Genomic DNA, 18828 nt, shown 5'->3' on the forward strand with positions numbered 1-18828 from the left:
AAGCTACATGCGGCAAAGGCACACACCGCGTGCGTGTAGCTAGTCACATACTTTGCACCGGTGGCGTGGCACATGCAGAAGCAGCTAGCGTCGTATAGTACTGGACACGGTTTTTATCTATCCATGTAAACGTCCACCCAACCTACGGGCCGTTGGATGGATCATAAGATTTGGAATGTGGTCCTGAGATCCTAGGTACCGATCGAATTCATTGGGGGAGTACATGTGTACACACGAATCTCGGCACATTCATATGGCATCTATCCCTTGCATGTGGACATCCACCTAAGTAGATAAAAGACTACCTCGTATAGTACTCGAACATACGGTGCACTATGGGGGACCAAATCAATGGGCCAAAAAGGAAAGAGAAATGGCCAGTCTTCCACACATGTAAAACAAAGTTGACTTATTAGCACATGATTAATTAAGTATTACCCTAAAAAATTTAAAAATATATTAATATCATTTTCCGAAAGCAACTTTACTACTCCCTCCTTCCCAAATTGATCATCATGTAATAGAATTTAAAATTTCTCAAATTGATAATCATATAACTGCATGGACACGAATTTCATCGGAATACAATTAATGTAATATGCGAGAATGTGTGCATGCTACGGTGTAATTGGCATAGGGTTTTAATCGATGCATGCATTGTGGGAGATTGTGTGCATGGTGTCTTGATTGATGTGATTTAAATTGTTCTTGGTCTTGGTACATAAACTTATATGATGATCAATTTGAGAAGGAGGGAGTATAGGAGATGGAATAGAATTTCAACCGAATACACGGTCACCAACCAAATACTCTTATATTTCTCCAGGGGCACATCAATAATACACATAGCGGGAACAACATTTTCCCCTCACAAACAAAACTTAGCCTAATCTCTAATGCCACATCAACATTGCAAATCATCATCCAATCAATTTATACATTTTCATTCACTTCCCTGCATGAAAAAACATGCCGAAACTGAATACCCACAGTCGTGGCGGGTTGTCGTCGAATTAGAATCCTCGATGCGGCGAATTGAGAAAAGGTCAGCAGCGGTGGTGGCAGTGTCACCGCTGTGATATCACGGTGAGGGAAGGAATGTATGAGGCTAGAGGCTATGGACCCGGTGGCGACATCGCGCCCGCATCGCCATGATGAAACAAATGAGGACGGTATAGACTATAGAGGCACTCATCAAGAGGTGGTGGTGGCACCTCATCGAGGGACGGAAGGGGTTGGGGATTGATGTATTCTATCTAGCAATTGGTTAGCCCAATCGTACCCATATGTAACCAAAAGTTATTTAGATTAATACCTGATACCTGGTGGTACGTTCTTAAGATTGAAAAAGCACTCGTATTTTTATAATAATGTACTTGTAGGTATTCGGAATAAAGAATTACTCTTTGTTTGGAACTTAGGGTCTCATCGTTTGCCCTAGAAAGAATTAGTTGTTACCAAAATTTAAATTTTGAAAATTAATTGTGGGGTTCATTTTAGGGTATTTTCAATATAGTTGTTTTCAGCATTGTTAAGTCGCAAATGACACATATGAAAGCTTTTACCTATAAATTATATTTTAATCTCTAATAAGTTGTTTTAGTATATAATCAGCTCTTAACCAACCGATGACGCTCTTAGTGGTTGAACTGCTATCTTATAGAACTCAGTTATGTTTACCAACAACACCACCAGCTGAAAGTGAAATACTCCATATGTTTATAGTTGTCGTCATTTGCTAAATGGAATTACAAACATATTGCTCAAATAATACTATATATGGGCTACTGTTGATCGATGCATACATACATGAAACATGTTAAGCTGACTATGCTTACATGCTGAAACTAATTTCTATTGGAGCAGAACAGGAACAAGGCCACCAGCAAACTAGCCTTCAGCTTGACACTCCATGGGATACCATAGCTTCCCTTGCCCACTAGCCCTCTCACAAATGGCAATAAGCACAGTAGCAGCCATCCACAAGACATGAATTCACTTATACCCGGACCACCAGGCACGTCTTCTGTTGTCCCAAAAACTGCCCTCCATGTACCAATTGTGATTGCAACAATGTTCAACATTGTCAGCGCCGTAACGGGGATGAACACTGGTGATGCGTCAAAGGTGAATCTCTCCGGGTCAACCTCATCGTTTTGGCCATTGCCATCCGATGTGCTCTTCTCCTTACGGGTGACCTCGAACACAGTCTCGGAGAGGCCTATGGTCTTGAGGAGCACAGTAAAAAATGCTAGTAGCCATGCAGAGGCTGAAATGATCCGTTGCATTCTGTGGTTGTTCCACCAGGCACGTACAGAGAGCCCACATTCCATGTACTCCACGAAGTTGTATGTATTATAGGTCAAGAATAGTGCTAATGTGATGTTGAAACAATTTTCTGATGCCTATAGGAACAAGATATTACTGCATCACTTCTCTGCTCCCAACCAATTGGAAGTACTAAAAGAATTGTTCATGAATATGTAAAAGTTCTACAAATATTTGTACTACAAAAACAAATTAATACTTACAATTATATAAGCAATGTAAAGATAAGTATGGAGAGAGTACCTTTGGCAAGAAGGATTGATTTGTGAGTAGGCAATAAGGAACCAACAATTCATAGCATAGCTCAACAAATCCCCTCACAGCCCACACATAAAGAGTCAAGTACGCAAGGCATTGTCGGAATTGGAGATGCTTGAATATGCTCTGAAGGAGTGGGTTATTCTGACTTATGAGTATCTCAAACAAACCCGTTGCCCATCTCTTGAACTGGGTTAGGCAAGCTGGTCCACCCGTTGGTGCGCAGCCCAAGAATGCTGGTGGTTCGGTTTCCAACTTTGCAGATCTCCAACCTGCTGCATGGATCCGCTGCCCAGTCAAAATGTCTTTGGTCATTGATCCACAGGCCCAACCAACCTGTAGATATATGGAATGACTTGTTATGAAGCTTGTTTAAAAGTGTAGTGCATTGTAGCATAACCTACAAAAATATGACAAATGAAAGTTGTCTATACCTCCAGACCCCAACGTGTGCCACTCTCATAGTTGCAGGAAGAAACTTCTTTTGCAACCTCAATGCGACTTGATATATCTACTATTGGCTCACCGGACATATCCCCAGAAATGATGTTTCGAGCTGATTCCTTCAACTCCTCTGAACTTTCAAACTTGAACTGAAGCTCCTTGTAAGATGGCGAACCTAGAGAAGCAAATTGAAAAGTCTCGCGATTTAGTTCTACTAGAATGATAAGACTAATGTTCTCCTGATAAGTGATAACCATCACATCACTATGTATGCTCCAACTTCACCTGCGGCGCCCTCTCTTCCTACCACAATGGAGTCTGGTTCGATGCCGTAAATGGCTTTTCTACGGTGGAAGCAGCCCGTTCCACCATAAAATAAGCCCTGAATCCCTGCAAACCCGCATAGAAGTTTCTAAACACACGTACTGCAAAATTAGTCTAGTTTTTTTTCTATAGATAGAAATCTAGCATCTATATTCAGAAGTGGATATATAGTGTAGTTTTAATTGTTACTTTCAATTGGGTTACACAAAGATGTACTTTCAAACTTTCACTATAAGAATGGATAAGTGTTATCATTAATTAGTACTCCCTCCGTTTCACAATGTAAGTCATTCTAGCATTTTCCACATTCATATTGATGTTTAATGAATCTATCTAGATTCATTAAACATCAATATGAATGTGGAAAATGCTACAATGACTTACATTGTGAAACGGAGGAAGTACTTCATATATTTCATATGACAAGTCGCTTTGACTTTTTTAGTAAAATATTTTTAAGTTTAATCAAATTTATAGAAAAATATAGTAATACTTTTTAAGGCAAACAAACATATTTGTAAAATATATTCAATGTTATATATAATAAAATGAATTTAGTGTAATTTGATGTTATAGATATTGTTAATTTTTTTCTAGCTATAAATTTGGTCAAAACTAAAGAAGATTGACGAGGAAAAAAATCAAAGCAGTTTATAATATGAAACGGAGGGAGGAATACACTGGTAGATGTATTATAACGGACAACCACTTGTGTACGCACGTACCTTGTAAATAACCTCCAGCTTGTTCCCGAAAGGATCGTCCTTGAGGTCGCCGTAGAAACTCTGCGGCACCTGAACGAACCCGCTGGAGATCTCGTCGTCAAACCCCAGCAGCAGGCACATCGCGTGGAGGACGACCTGGGGATCGTTCGCGAACATGTCGCAGTCCACGTTCAGCATGATCGGTGCGTTGGTCATCACGGCTGACACCCTCGTCTGCACACACAAGAGAGAGAAATGTACACATGTTTTCAGTACTAACGCACATCTCTGGGCTCGATCTGAATCTGACTCCCATTACATGTCGATCGAGCTAACAGTAGATATCAGTGCACTGATCGAGCTAGTACCAGGGCGTTCATGGCGCCGGCCTTGTAGTGATGGTGGTGTCCGGGGCTCTTCTCCCTTGAGACGTATATGAGATGCGGGAACCCTCCTTCTTCGCCTATCCTGTTCTTGCTGTTATTATCCCATATAACCTGATGATGATCTCCCCGATATGAGAAGTTCATGTCATGAGAGACAAGAAAGATTTGATGTAGTTCTGACATGATCAGTTTGAAAGCTAGCCATGTGGGGAATCGACCTTGACAATGGCGCGGTGGTTCGTCCTCTTGGCGTCCATGAACTCGGCGAACTCGCCGCCGCCTTGCCGCAGAAGGGTGGTCTCGTCGGCGTCCTCGATCCGACGGACTAGCTTGTCGTACTCACTCTAGAATTATACACAATCAATATGCCGTTAAAGATTAAAGTGCTAAAGAGATTCGATAATTTAACACGTTTTAAAATGTGTTTTGATTATTTAACATTTTGGACATTTTCATTTACTCAGATGGCCCCACATGTCATTCTCACAAGTATCAATTAAAATAATTGGGAAACGAAAGAAGTGTTAAATTATAAAATTTCTCTGTGTAAGCTGTGGTTATTTCTTTTTCTCCTTTGTCATTTTGGATGTTAGCATGTTCTCACTCTGGTCATAATATGTGTTGTTTTCGAATTCGTGTAGTAATATATGTTTAAACTTGGACCGTCAAATTCTATTTGAACGTTTCGGTTCTACTTTTGAATGTTGTATGGTTAATTAGATTTGTCCTGAATAAAAGTTTCAAAATGTTATATTAACTTGTATGTATCTTTTATAAGTTTTATACTTAGTAATAGTAACTGATAATTAATAGTCAAACTAGTGTCCCAGTGACTATGTCGTTGTTTAGCACATCACGTTGTGATACGCTAAAAAAATAGTTAGCACAGTTGTGCACCTAGCATTATAATATTATAAGGTAATATTCATATGATTTTTTTAAATTCAATACCTTATAATATTAAATTTAATATTATAAGGTAATATTATAAGGTAAAAACATTGTGAAAAAAAAACTCACCTTTCATATGCTTACCAAAGTTGATGCACCAAAATACTAAATTGTTAAGTTCTTGTACTACAACGCACCCACTTATCAAGTTGTTGCACTCGGACGTTTAATTCTCAAGTTCATGCACTATATCGCACCCACCTACTAAATTGTGGTACCGTGGGTGTAATTTACTTAATAAATAATGTATGCACGTAGCAAGCTGCAGCGTTGGTATCCAAGTATCTCTCCGAGATCTCTGGCGTAGCGACTACTTCTGTTATCGGGCGTTCGGACGTATGCATATATGCCTGTGTGTACAATCGGTCGATCGACAGAAGCGATCACCTCGGTGTGGACGTCTGGATGTGGTCACGCCGCATCTTGGATGGACGTTTGTGTTTCTGTGTGTGTATAAAGGTTTTATACCGAATGTTTCTATGTGTACTTATTTTAGATGTAAACAAAAATAGAAAAAAAAATCGAATCTAATTCATAGGAGCGATGTGACCATGGCTACCACGGATGCAACCATTGCTCACATCATGGATGAACAAGAAGATATCGAGATCAAGTACTCCAAGTGCTGGAATCCGATTCGGCCACCTACTACACTGCTGACTTCAAACGGCCACCGAATCTGCATACGACCTCCGTTTTCGGCCCGTGAGTACTTGATGGAAAGCTCTCGGAGCCCTCTTTCTAACGGATCCAGCCTCTTCTCTGAATTCCATCTCGTGTGGCCGGAATCACAGGAACAAGGTGCTGCGTTACCTATAATGGGCCTATGGGCTTAATTTCATTTGGGACCCCGGCCCAGGTGGGGCCCATGTGGGGTGCGCCCCAAGCTGGTGGAGCACGACCCTAGGCACCCCTAGGTCGTCCTCTCACCCCTATATATAGCTAGTTACCCCTTCAGGGTTTCTCGGGTTTCGATTAATTGTAAGTTTAGCCATTGCTACTTCGCTTGCAGCGCGCGTGTCGGCTAGACCGTCCGTCTGCTTGTTCGGAACCCCACTTTATCGTGTATCAATTCATCTTTGTGCGTCTTGTCTATCTAGCAATTCAGATTGCTTTTATCTTGTTCTTGCTTGTTTCTTCGATTTGCTTGCAGGAATAAGGTTGATTTGCACCGGCAAGATCAACAACCCACGGAGAGGTGTATCGATCGCTAAGACGCAACGCAACGTCTTGTACGGTTGTAGTCGGGTCGTCAACGTTTCTCCCAAATCGTAGTTATCATCAACTCACCGAAAGATCGGGCCAACAACAGCCGTGAGTGTCGAGAGGAACTCAGGGTTCATCAGGTGGTATCAGAGCTTTCGTTGCTCGGTGAGTTTTCATTTACCTATAACCAGAAAATAGCCCGAAAAAAAAATTAATACTTTTCCTAGCCACATTTGTGCCATTGCATTGTTCTTTTCAGTTTTTGCTTTGTTGAATTTTGTGTTGCATCGTCACGTCGTGTTGCTGGTCATAGCGTTTAGTTCGTTTAGAGTTTCGAGTTCTGGTCACGTTTTGTACCACTGTCATCATCGTCGTCGTGTGCTTTGTTGTCGTCGGGACCTACGAAAACGGAATCGTCTTTCCGCCAAGGTTTTATTTTTCTAGCTTTCAGAAGTTTCTATCGGTCGGTTTTGTTGTTGCTGAGTTGCATCTAGTTTTTTGTGGTGTGATTCTGCGCTGTCCCGAGGCCGTGTTGCTGTCGTGTGTTCCTTTTGCCGTGCATGTGTGTGCGAGAAAGAAGGAAGGAGGAGAGATCTGTCTAGATTAGATTGGATTGGTTTCTGTTTGGTGGCCAACGTAGAAGAAAAAGGAAGGGAGGGATTTGTCTCTGTTTTCACATGGAGCCTTTCCATAGATCGGGAATCAATCTCCACCCGTGACCGAGATCTCCGGCCACGGTTTCCTCTCGGCATTGGTGAGTTCGACTCCCTCCATCCCCTCTCCTCACGGTATAGACAGCTTGGTGAAAAATTTTCGTGTATCGGATTGGAGATCCGTCTGCAAAAACGGAACCTACGGGACGAGAGCATTCCATTTTTGTAGAGTTTTAATTTTGAGTTTGGACATTTATAGTTGAGTCCCTGTATTTTTTTATATTTACATTTGAGTCCCTGTAAACTTGCTTTATAGTCCTTGAGGTTGTTTTTGTTTAAAAAAATCCAAAAAAAAGAAAAAAAGGCAGAAAGGTGCATAAAAAAAAGAAAAGAAAAGCCGCACCAAAAAAAAGAAAAGAAAAAGAAAGAAAGAAGAAAAAAAAGGAAAAGAGAAAAATCAGTTGTATCTTTGAATTTGCTTTCATATATCAGAGTTGTGCATAAGTTGTTCCTAGTGCTATCTTGTGGTACCGTTTGTGCCTAGGCTCGCGTCTCTAGTACGATCTAGCCTAGGACCAGCATGGTACTTGACTTTGAACCATTATTCAACTTTGCATTCTCTGATTTGAACCATTGCTTTCCTTTGCTACATATTTAAGCCTACCCAGAGCTCCACAGATTTGATTGCAGCCGTACAGCAAGTGTTTGCCGAGGCATCGATATATCCAACCTCTATTGGGGTGCTTGGTTGAGTCGGTGTACATCACCATTCCACTTGCATTGGTAAGATCTTGTAAGAGCTTGGTTAAAAGCTTGAGTGTGTGTGAGATTTGAGCTGCCACTACCTAGTAGTTGATAGGAGCGTGTATATTCTTGTGTATGTTTCTTGTTTGCTGCGAACCATGGCGGGATTGAGCAAGGGGAAACAAGATGGTTATGCTCAACGTCAACATCTTCACCATCAACGAGATATAGCGACTTCTTCACGCATCACATATGAGGTACATGATAATGATCTTACAAGGGTAGAGTCTAAATTGCCTAGTTTTGATGGTAAGTATGATTCCGCCGCTTATGTTAATTGGGAGCTAGCAGTAGAAAAACAATTTAATGAGTATGATTTTTCTAATGCTCAAATGATTAAGGCTGCTAGTAATAAGTGTACCGGTTCTGCATCTTTTTGGTGGCATACTGTGGGAAATAAGCTTGAAACTTGGGATGAATGCAAAATACTGATGAGAAAAAGATTTGTGTTTTCATACTATAGACGTGCTCTCCTTGAGAAATTTGAACATCTAAAACAAGGTGACAAAACTGTTAGGGAGTACTTTCATGATTTTAAAATATGTATCACTTATAGTGATTTACAAGAATCTAATGAGAACACAATGACTAGATTTTTCAGAGGGCTTAATTCCAATATTCAGGCTGGGCTTGTTAATGTGACATATAATCATATAGGCCAATTGTTCATGCTTGCTTGCAATGTTGAGCACAAAATTTTGGAGAACCCAACGGAGCAACAAGCTATGCTTGTGCCTCCTATCACTGATGTTTTGCAGGAAGTTCAGAACAGTCCCCAAAATGAGAAGAACGATATGTTTGAGATGTCACTTCCTTCACTCGCGAATGAGGAGAAGGCTGATGCACCTACATTATCTGAAGAGGGCATAAAAGGTAAATTAAATGGTGCAGAAATTACTCAAGGTGAGTATGCTTCTGATGAATTACATTTTTCCACTTTCCATGCTGACCTAGAGCAAACTTTAGTGGAACCTACTTCTGAATTGCCTTTGTCACAAGTTGATTTGCATTCTGTTCCTTGTGATAAAGAAGAGTTGTGCGATAGTACTTCACTCATATCCATTCCACAACTAGTGAATGAACATGCTACTTTTAATCTTGATTCTCCATGTACTGAATTTAAGTATGTTATTCACACGTCCAGCGAGAATGATGAACTTCAATTGCAATCTTCTTTAAATACATTGGACTATATTATGTTTGATGGTTCCTGTGAGCTCAATTGTTTGAAGGACAAAATATTTGCTCATTCTGATTTGCCATGTCCTCGTAATGTTATATTTCACATCTTTGGCAATTATAATGATCTTGGAATATATTTTATGCATAGAGTTTACATCTGCTCAGATTTAGAACTTCCTATACATGTGGATAAAACATGCAAGCTAGAGAAAAATGTTATTGCTAACCAAATTGTCTCGAGTTTGCCTTGTTTTGATTGGAAGAAACAGGTTGTTGTAAAATGGACTATGCAAAGAGCACCATATGGAAAAACCGAGGACGGTTTTCCGTGAAGAAGGGGAGGATGATGTGACCATGGCTACCACGGATGCAACCATTGCTCACATCATGGATGAACAAGAAGATATCGAGATCAAGTACTCCAAGTGCTGGAATCCGATTCGGCCACCTACTACACTGCTGACTTCAAACGGCCACCGAATCTGCATACGACCTCCGTTTTCGGCCCGTGAGTACTTGATGGAAAGCTCTCGGAGCCCTCTTTCTAACGGATCCAGCCTCTTCTCTGAATTCCATCTCGTGTGGCCGGAATCACAGGAACAAGGTGCTGCGTTACCTATAATGGGCCTATGGGCTTAATTTCATTTGGGACCCCGGCCCAGGTGGGGCCCATGTGGGGTGCGCCCCAAGCTGGTGGAGCACGACCCTAGGCACCCCTAGGTCGTCCTCTCACCCCTATATATAGCTAGTTACCCCTTCAGGGTTTCTCGGGTTTCGATTAATTGTAAGTTTAGCCATTGCTACTTCGCTTGCAGCGCGCGTGTCGGCTAGACCGTCCGTCTGCTTGTTCGGAACCCCACTTTATCGTGTATCAATTCATCTTTGTGCGTCTTGTCTATCTAGCAATTCAGATTGCTTTTATCTTGTTCTTGCTTGTTTCTTCGATTTGCTTGCAGGAATAAGGTTGATTTGCACCGGCAAGATCAACAACCCACGGAGAGGTGTATCGATCGCTAAGACGCAACGCAACGTCTTGTACGGTTGTAGTCGGGTCGTCAACGTTTCTCCCAAATCGTAGTTATCATCAACTCACCGAAAGATCGGGCCAACAACAGCCGTGAGTGTCGAGAGGAACTCAGGGTTCATCAAGGAGTATCCCTTCCCCACCTCTCCTTCCTCTCTTTCCTTTTTAGGGCGCCGGTAGCAGAGAGGACGGGAGAGCGGCGGTCAGCCAGAGCAAGGGAGGGCACCGATGGCTCCTCACCTCTTCTCTCCCTCCCTCCTCTCTCTCTCCCATCACTGGTGCTCCGAGTCCAGCTCGCCTATGTTGGTAGCCTCGACGAGAGGCTCGTGACGGTAGATGAGGTTCATGTGGCCCTTGCCCATTGCCTCCAGACCGCGCTCGAAGTGGGTGCGCCAAGGTCAACAAAGCCAAGAATGGTGCGGAAGGGAGGGGCTTCGCTCATCAGCGGGGCCATTTGAGGCAAGGAGCGCACAAAAGGCGATGATCGCCGCTTTTTAATACACCATTCTACACGAGGCCGGGAGGGCGGCGATGGCAAAGTGGGGACCGCGCCATCCAGCTCCTTGTTATCGTCGCTGCCTCCTCGATTGCCGTAGCATAGAGGAGAGTAGGTGGCGACAAAGTAGCAACAATAGCAAAAGCTCGACAGCCAAGGAGGTCACCATGGGACCCCGTGTAGATTGGCAACGATGGTGTTGGCTGAAGAATCGATTCGGGTACTGCAAGAACCCATACCTCTACTATCATGCAAACTCTATCCTCAATGTATCCTCTTGCGTGCATGGACGGGTGACCGAGCACGATCTCGTGCAGGACTCATCCGGCTACTGGTGCCACTGCTTCCCTTTGTACTGGGATAGGCAGTCGTGCGGGGCAAAGAGGCAACCGTTTTTTTTATTTTTAGTTTCTTTTGTCACTTACATGTGGGTCCCACATGTACTTTTAAATTTTTTCACGACTAAGTTGTCACGTGGACATCAAATCAGCAAAAAGGCACCATCAATACCATCGAGGAAGCTATTTTACACGGTTTTAGTAGTTGGAGGAGCCATTATACCCGGTTTTACGGTTGAAGGATACGACTCATATGATCCGACCTATATTTGAGGGACTCCAATTGGACTTTCCCAACAGAATATACACGCTATAGCATAAATGGGCTTTGGAATGGGCTCGGTCTGACTTGGACTCCGTGCGTGCACATGGGCTCTTACCCGTTGTGGGCCTAACATACTCATGTTCATGGGCCATCTGATCGTCAAGAAGTCATCGGACCAGGAGTCCAGGATAAAGGGCTTCTTTGGCATGCAATCAAGTACTACGACCATTCTACAATGGCTGGCCCCTTTACCTGGTAAATTAGCATGCATGGGCGATCCATGGGTAGAGCGACAAAATAGGTAGTGAAAATTAAGAAACTATGATCTGAAAATTGTTCGTGTCATGAAGAGTAATGGTTAAATTTGCGAGTAAAATTTATACTCGTGATGACGTAGATAAATCTTAGAAATATTTTTATTTAACGATAGTTTTCAGGTTTTCATTTTATTCGTGATTTGCATTACATATTTTTCCCGCGGCTAAAGTAGTGCACCATCCATGAACGACCGTGCCATCATGGTCCATTATCCATGTGGACCAGCTGAAGGCTGAAGCAGTAGTGTTGGAGTATCTTTTTTGCCTGCTTGTTTGCAGGAGTTATTGAAACCTACATACGCTTCCAAGATCAATGTCCAATTATTAGACATCGAAGGACACGAAAAGATTAGTATATGTATGGAAGCATGCACCAAACATAGTGCAGATGGCCCCATCGTTTTGGCTCATTCATCAAATAAACCAAACGATATATTTACAAACAAAAAATAATTTATAAATAAAACTTTTATATACGTGTTCTTAGCGTTCTAAAAGCAAATGCTGAAAAATAAACTTCGTTAAAAAAAACCAAAATCAACTGTAAATTGATGGTTAAAATTCAAATTTTAGCTTATAGGCATAATTATAAGCGAAAAGATGAAAAATAAATGAAACAACTAAAAATAATTATAATTGACTTGTTTATGCTTTAGAAATCTACTCCATCTTTCAAAAAAAAAAGTCCAAATTCATATCATTGGACTTTATTTTACAGGAGGAGTAAGTCTGGAAAATAACTTATGAAGAAAAAAAAATCAAAATCAATATAATTTAAAATTAAGTTTTGAAGTTTAAATTTTAGCTAGGGTTTGTAAGCCAGTACTCCCTCCGTAAAAAAAAAAAACAACCTAAGGAGTTACATCTCTTTTAGGTTGGTTTTTTTTACTGCAGCAGCCGGCAGTACTCCAGCCTCCCGGACGAGATCACGCAGCACAACACCAAGAAATTAGAATCCTCAACCTCCGCGATTTCAGTTTCTTATTTTGCAGAAATTCAGGCTGTAAAAAATCGAAAGCCACACATCGAGAGTTAAATTTTCGATCAAAAACCTCCACGAGGTAGATCTCCTTGATATCGATCAAACGAGTCGTGTAGTAGTAAATTTATTTATAGTTTGTAGCGGTGTATTTTCGTTTTGCGTCTAACGTGTAATAGTAAAAATATTTTATTTTTATTATATATATTATAATAGAAAACATAATGAAAGATATATTTTGAAAACCACAATATTATTCAAAACGTTAACAACTATGAAAGTGGAGAAAATAAGGGATTTACAAATACCACACGATGTATGGTTATCGGATAACTGTAATACCGCGAGGTAACAATAACCCTTATCAAGACGACAAGGGAAACATGCTACTAACCACTTAACCAGCAACCACCTGTAAAAAAAAAAAGCAACCAAAATTTTTTAGGATCTCTGTTCTTTAAAAAAAGGAATAATCTTGTAGATATGATACTACACCTGTTACATGTAATCATCATGCTTGAGTCCACTTGCTGTACTATTGTAGCTGTTGTAATGTTAGTGTATCAACAGTAAGCATTAACTAATCAACATGGTCCACTGAACTAGGAGTAGTATAGTATATCATTAATAAGCCATTTGCCGATCGCTTCAAAGAACAGGGGAATGACGCTTGTGATCTAGCAGTGCAAAGGTAGTAGTACTAGCAATCAGTGGCATGTACTATTGGGACCAAGCCAGGTGTTTCATTCGTCACAACAGGCAAAAAAAAAATCGAAGAAAACGAAGTAAAATCTCCGGATAAATTAAGCGCACATCTGTCCACTACCTAGCTTACACGTGTCCCTTTTTCAACGTCGCTCTCCAGCTTGATTCTTCGAGCAAGCAACCCCTCCCCAGGTCGTTCCTATCCGGAAAAGAAAGGAAAGACAGGGAATTGCTTTGCTGCAATGTCACTAGTTTTTCATTCATTTTCAGTCGATTTCTCGTGTTTGGATCGACATTTCCATCCATAGGCCGGTGATGCTTGTATCCATTTTTTTCACTAGAGATTTATTTTTATGAGAAACCCTTTGTTGGGTTTAATTACTTAATTCCTGTGATCATAAGTACTGTATTAAACATTTAGGATAAAATTCGATTAGAAATTTTAAAATTTTGACTAATAACTTTTATTACAATAATTTTAGAAAATATAATAAAATTATGATGCTGTAATAATACTTTTAAGGAAAATCTATACATATTATTTTTTAAAAAAGATAACTACATATTCAAAAGGCTATTGATAGCTTAGGTTTTAAAAGTTTAAACAAATATTATTTTTACACTTTAAATATTTATGATCGAAGGTAGTATGTTAAAAGATATGTAAGATATGTCATATGTGCAATGAGCCAATGACCCATATGTAACTGAAGAACTAGTCTAGAAACGAATGGAAGGGCTGGATGGCCACATGATGTGCATGCCAGAAGTACGTGGAGAAAAGGCCGTGCGAGGGTAAGATGTCACACAAGGACAGGAAAATATAAGGAGCATGGTTACTGACATCCAATGAAATATATGGTGTATGTGCCAATGTGAAATCAGGGGTCGATCACCTAAATGTGCACGAAAATGTCAAAAAGGGAGACGATACCATAGATATGATCTATAATATGTGCATCGAATTTGATATGTCAGCCTAATATTCGACTTAAAAGTACATTTAGGATAAGTGTTATTTTTTCTTACTCTTAGATATATCTTACATTTTTTTTCTTTAAAAATGATTTTTTTCCAGTGACGATTAAACATGAACACCATAAGCTCCGTGGCAAATACACTATATGACATAGCAAAAAGGTTAATTCCTCCGTCCCGTAATAAGTTCATTTTAGCTCATTCTGTTTATTCCAAAATAAATTTATTTTTAGAGCAATTATTGCATCCGAGTTTGTGAAAATTAGAGAATAATTATCTTATCATGAGTAGATAAAGTGAGAAATAGTTGTATTGGGATTTGATAAAGTGGAGTTTAATTTTTTTATTTTGTATTGATACGTGTATGATAAGTGAAAGATAAACTTATTTCGGAACAGAGGTAGTAACTAGGTGTACTACATTATTTGTTGTTCAAATGTTTACTGTGGAGCCAAGCACAACTCCCATTTTATAGTCTTAGTCGCCCTCTCAAGAAGAAACAATAATTTGGGATCCTCTTGACAAAATCCTAATTTGTGATGGATAGAGAGGAAAGGACAGTGGAAGCACCATGAATGCTACAGTTGTTTTTGATGCTGGAATTTGATGGGTTGCTTTTGACCATGACTCGGACAAACTTAATTCATGGTGAAAGTGATATATCAAATGTGAAAAAAAAAACAGAGAGGATCAGTCCTCGATAGCCATGAAGACTAGCATGTTTGTACCAAGTCATTCATCGACACCACACAAGTTGCTATCTCTATCTCAAAATGTTACTATCTAATTAATATATAGAATGTAATATCACCTAGTATTATAAATATAAACAGAAAAAGATTCATCCAGATTCAAATGAACATATATGTATATAACTCAAGTGAGTGCTCTTGGCTAACTTTTTTTTTAATATAATAAGTTCCCAACAATTCCTACGGTGGTGCATGCAGTCCATGTAAGAAAAAGTTTGCCTTTTGATCCATTTGCAAGGCCCCTACCAAATTTCTCCCCTGCCACAAAAAAAAACCGGTGTTCCACATGGGCGGCTGGATATGCACCCTGCCACACGGGATCCGCGAAGATTCCTGCGCCTCGCGGGAAGCCGCCACTGACACCAACCGCCACCTCTCCATGACAGCGGGTCCCACGGAATCCCGGGCCCACCGCCACGTGACCGGGGCTTAGAGCAAGTTCAATAGTATAGCCCACTACTATCTCTAATTCATCTATAGCCAATCTAATAGCCAATTCATATAATAATTGCTAACTATACTATTAATATATGGTTTCACTTGTCATACACACATTACGTCTTATAGTCCGTGCTGCAGCTGGCTACAAATCTGTAGTCTGCTGCTTATCACTCTTATCTTTTATCTCATTAAAATATGTTTATAGCTGGCTAATAGCCTGCTATTGTGCTCTTAGAGTAAGCCCGTGCCTTTTGGCTGCCCACCTGGACCAATCGGAAACAGAAAGGGAAAAAAAAACTCCCCGAAAAAGGTCGGAGTAGTTGTAGCTTTCGGTCTTTTGTTCACTTTCTCTCTCGTTTTCCTTTGACACAAATTTTAAACTACTGATGGCCCTTTGATTTGGAGAAGAAAAACACAGAAATTTTAAAGGATTTTAATTCTATAGAAAATTTTCCAATGAAAACCTTTAAAACAAAGGATTGAATTCTATGTTATCCTTTGAAATTTCTATGAAATGGACAATCTTATAAAGATTTTGGAGAAAATTTAGCAAGAACTCTAACCTCTTGAAATTTTTCTTTGAGTCTATCTCTCTCATCCGATTCCTACGTTTTTCATGCGCTTCAATCAAACGGTCATTTCTGTATTTTTCCTATATTTTGCAATTGCATTTCTATTAGAATCTTGTGTTTTTTCTATTCCTCCATGTTTGTATTCCTGCGATTCAAATGGGCCCTAAACGATGTGTGTTTTAAAAAATTAACGAATTTAAAAATCATATTAATTTATTTTTTTAGCAAATATTTAATTAATTATGCGCTAATGAACAATATCGTCTTCCATAGAAGGAGGTGGAGTTCACCTCCCGAACACAACCTTCGTCAGGAAGGGAGCGGTGCAGAAACGGAAACCATGAGAAGAAGCAGGAGGAAATTGTTCCTCGTTCGATCCTGACGAAATTTGCCCGGAATCCATTTGAATCCATGAGGTTTTCAAGTTTCGGGCGACAGTTTTCTGAAACTTCGTTGTCTGAAGCAGTATTTTTGTAGGGCTGACGATTGGTGCTGGGAAATAGTAGGGGCAAGGAAAATTTTGCCAGGTTTGTCTAGTTCTGAAGTAGTTTGGGACTTGGGATCAAGGTGCTATAAATTGCGAGAGCTACCGGATGAAAGTGACGATACATCGAACGGTGACCCAGTGCTGAAAAAGGGCGAAAGCAACCAGTGTAGAAGATAGGCAAGGGAATGAAGCAGACGATGTGTATAATTCCCAAGTGGTCCTTGGGTTTGTGCTGTTGTTCAATTCAAGTCCTTGACCACCTAGCTTTAACATGATAAAAATTCATTGGTGCAACTTAAATATAAGCTAGGTGGTTGTCCGTGATTTGCTGCGAAAATTACAAAGCAATCTTCAGAATGTTTTTTTTCCAACAATCAAGCTAGGAGCCCAAACGATATTAGTTATTAACAACAAATTAAATTGGTTTACCGAGCTATGTTTGGAGAGAAATAAATTTAGTAGATTATATAGGAGATTGTAGATGAAATATTATATTGTTGGCTAAAATTTGCATTGCAAGAAGCAGAAGATAGAAAAAAAATTAATGAAACATCAGGGCTTATCAATAATGATCATGAAACAAACAAATGATACTCACGCTTTGATACAAAATATATTGACATGTATATGTTTTAAGTATTATGTTGAAATATTATAGAAATGATGTGAGTGGTGATGAAAGGATATGTTTGCATGTTGATTAAGGGTGTGTTTAGTTCCACGCCAAAATTAGAAGTTTGACTAAAATTGAAAGTTTGAAGAAAAAAGTTGGAAGTTTATGTGTGTAGGAAAGTTTTGATGTGATGGAAAAGTTGGAAGTTTGAAGAGAAAGTTGGGAACTAAACTCGGTCTAATTTGTAGAATTTAGTATATTGTAGATTATGTTACATGCTTGCATAAGATTCGATATGTAATTATTGTTAGTGAATGATGATGTGGCATGGATACATCTTGAGTTTGATACGTGCTAACTATCTAGCCCCTATTATCAATGGGCCCCTATGGCAGCGTCCCAGTCAGCATGAACAGTCACACACATACGAGGAAGCAGCGAGCTGTAGCTTCTGAACAGGCACGATCTTATCTCATTTTAATTCACTTCTATGCATATTTTTTGTCATCACATTGCAACGTCCAAACTTCAAACAGTACGTGGCACCAACAGAGGTGATGTGCATCTCACCCAAAAAAGAAAGTGAGATTGATGCTTTAAAATTTATGCCAAATAATTGGATTCGTCGTGATATAGTCAAATTCTAGAAACTACTTTTAAGCCAAATGGAACATTCTTACCTCCATCGTGCCAAACTTGGTTCGTGTTACATCAAACCCTTGGACAAAAAATGTTGAATTTCTCATCCGTGCAGAACGTTGGTCCCCATTATTTAGCTTATTTCCTAATAAAAATGAATTTGTAGGTAAAAATTTTATAAATGTGTTCTTGGTGACTTAAACGCCAATGTTGAAAAAGAAACTACGTTAAAAATATCTTAAAATCAATCTTAAAATTAAGCTTGAAAATTTAAAATTTGGCTTTTTCTTTGGCTGATTAGGCCATCCGATGGGAGCCTTTATACCTTGAGTAAACTATGCTCACAATACATGTGCTTATGTGCTGATTATAAATAAATAAGTATCAGCTTGTAAATTGCTAGTTCTGCCGTTCTGGTACAATAACTTATCTAATCCGTGCAAGCGTGTGCCGAAACAATCGACGGAAGCAAATTTTATATAGCATGGCGCACCCTGATAACGCCTTTGCATGCTCCGATGTTTGTAGTTGTGTAGACCTGCGCACGCTAGTTTAATTTCAGTTTTGTACTAGAACTTAGCAGTTAACAGTAATAATTTTGTTGCAATCTTTTGCAGGTGCTTCCACTACTGGTGTACATTTTTTTAAAAACAAAACAAAACAACTGCTAGCTTGCATTATTGCTGATCAATTTTTCATGTGCGATTTGTTTTGTATCAGGTTCACATGGACGTACTACTACTACGCAAGTTATTCTATCCGAATAATCAACTTGTAAGTTGTTGTACATATTAGCATCCATCCTGCAAGTTCATTCGAGTGTATGTATTAACCAAGTACTTGTCTAAATCTTTAGTTAGAAATAAAGTTTGTGTGGGAGTGGGACAGAGTAATTACTGCCGGTGGTGTTTGAATTTCCTGAAGATGAATATAAAGATAAAGATTAAATGTTTTACGTAAAACGAGATAGTAATAATGTGTG

At 39.7% G+C, this 18828-nt stretch overlaps 1 protein-coding gene across 1 annotated transcript; it reads right to left on the minus strand.

Moving 5' to 3' along the window:
• Positions 1 to 1847: 1847 nt before the first annotated feature.
• LOC127770841 (putative cellulose synthase-like protein H3) lies at positions 1848 to 17893 on the minus strand. The gene is made up of 8 exons (XM_052296624.1): positions 17888 to 17893; positions 4663 to 4788; positions 4427 to 4555; positions 4080 to 4292; positions 3316 to 3442; positions 3021 to 3205; positions 2572 to 2922; positions 1848 to 2405 (listed from the first exon to the last, which is right to left on the minus strand). Exons 1-8 carry the CDS (start codon positions 17891 to 17893, stop codon positions 1848 to 1850), a joined length of 1695 nt encoding a protein of 564 aa, XP_052152584.1.
• Positions 17894 to 18828: the final 935 nt, after the last annotated feature.

This window comes from Oryza glaberrima, chromosome 4 (genome assembly GCF_000147395.1).
Source record: "Oryza glaberrima chromosome 4, OglaRS2, whole genome shotgun sequence".
Lineage (NCBI taxonomy): Eukaryota > Viridiplantae > Streptophyta > Magnoliopsida > Poales > Poaceae > Oryza > Oryza glaberrima.

What these genes read in the sequence shown, in the direction of transcription:
- LOC127770841 (XM_052296624.1), bottom strand. An exon ending in AGCTGGAGGTTATTTACAAG is followed by an intron (nt 3,443 to 4,079) that starts GTACGTGCGTAC and finishes ACGTGTGTTTAG; the next exon opens with AAACTTCTATGCGGGTTTGC. An exon ending in AGGAAGAGAGGGCGCCGCAG is followed by an intron (nt 3,206 to 3,315) that starts GTGAAGTTGGAG and finishes TTGCTTCTCTAG; the next exon opens with GTTCGCCATCTTACAAGGAG.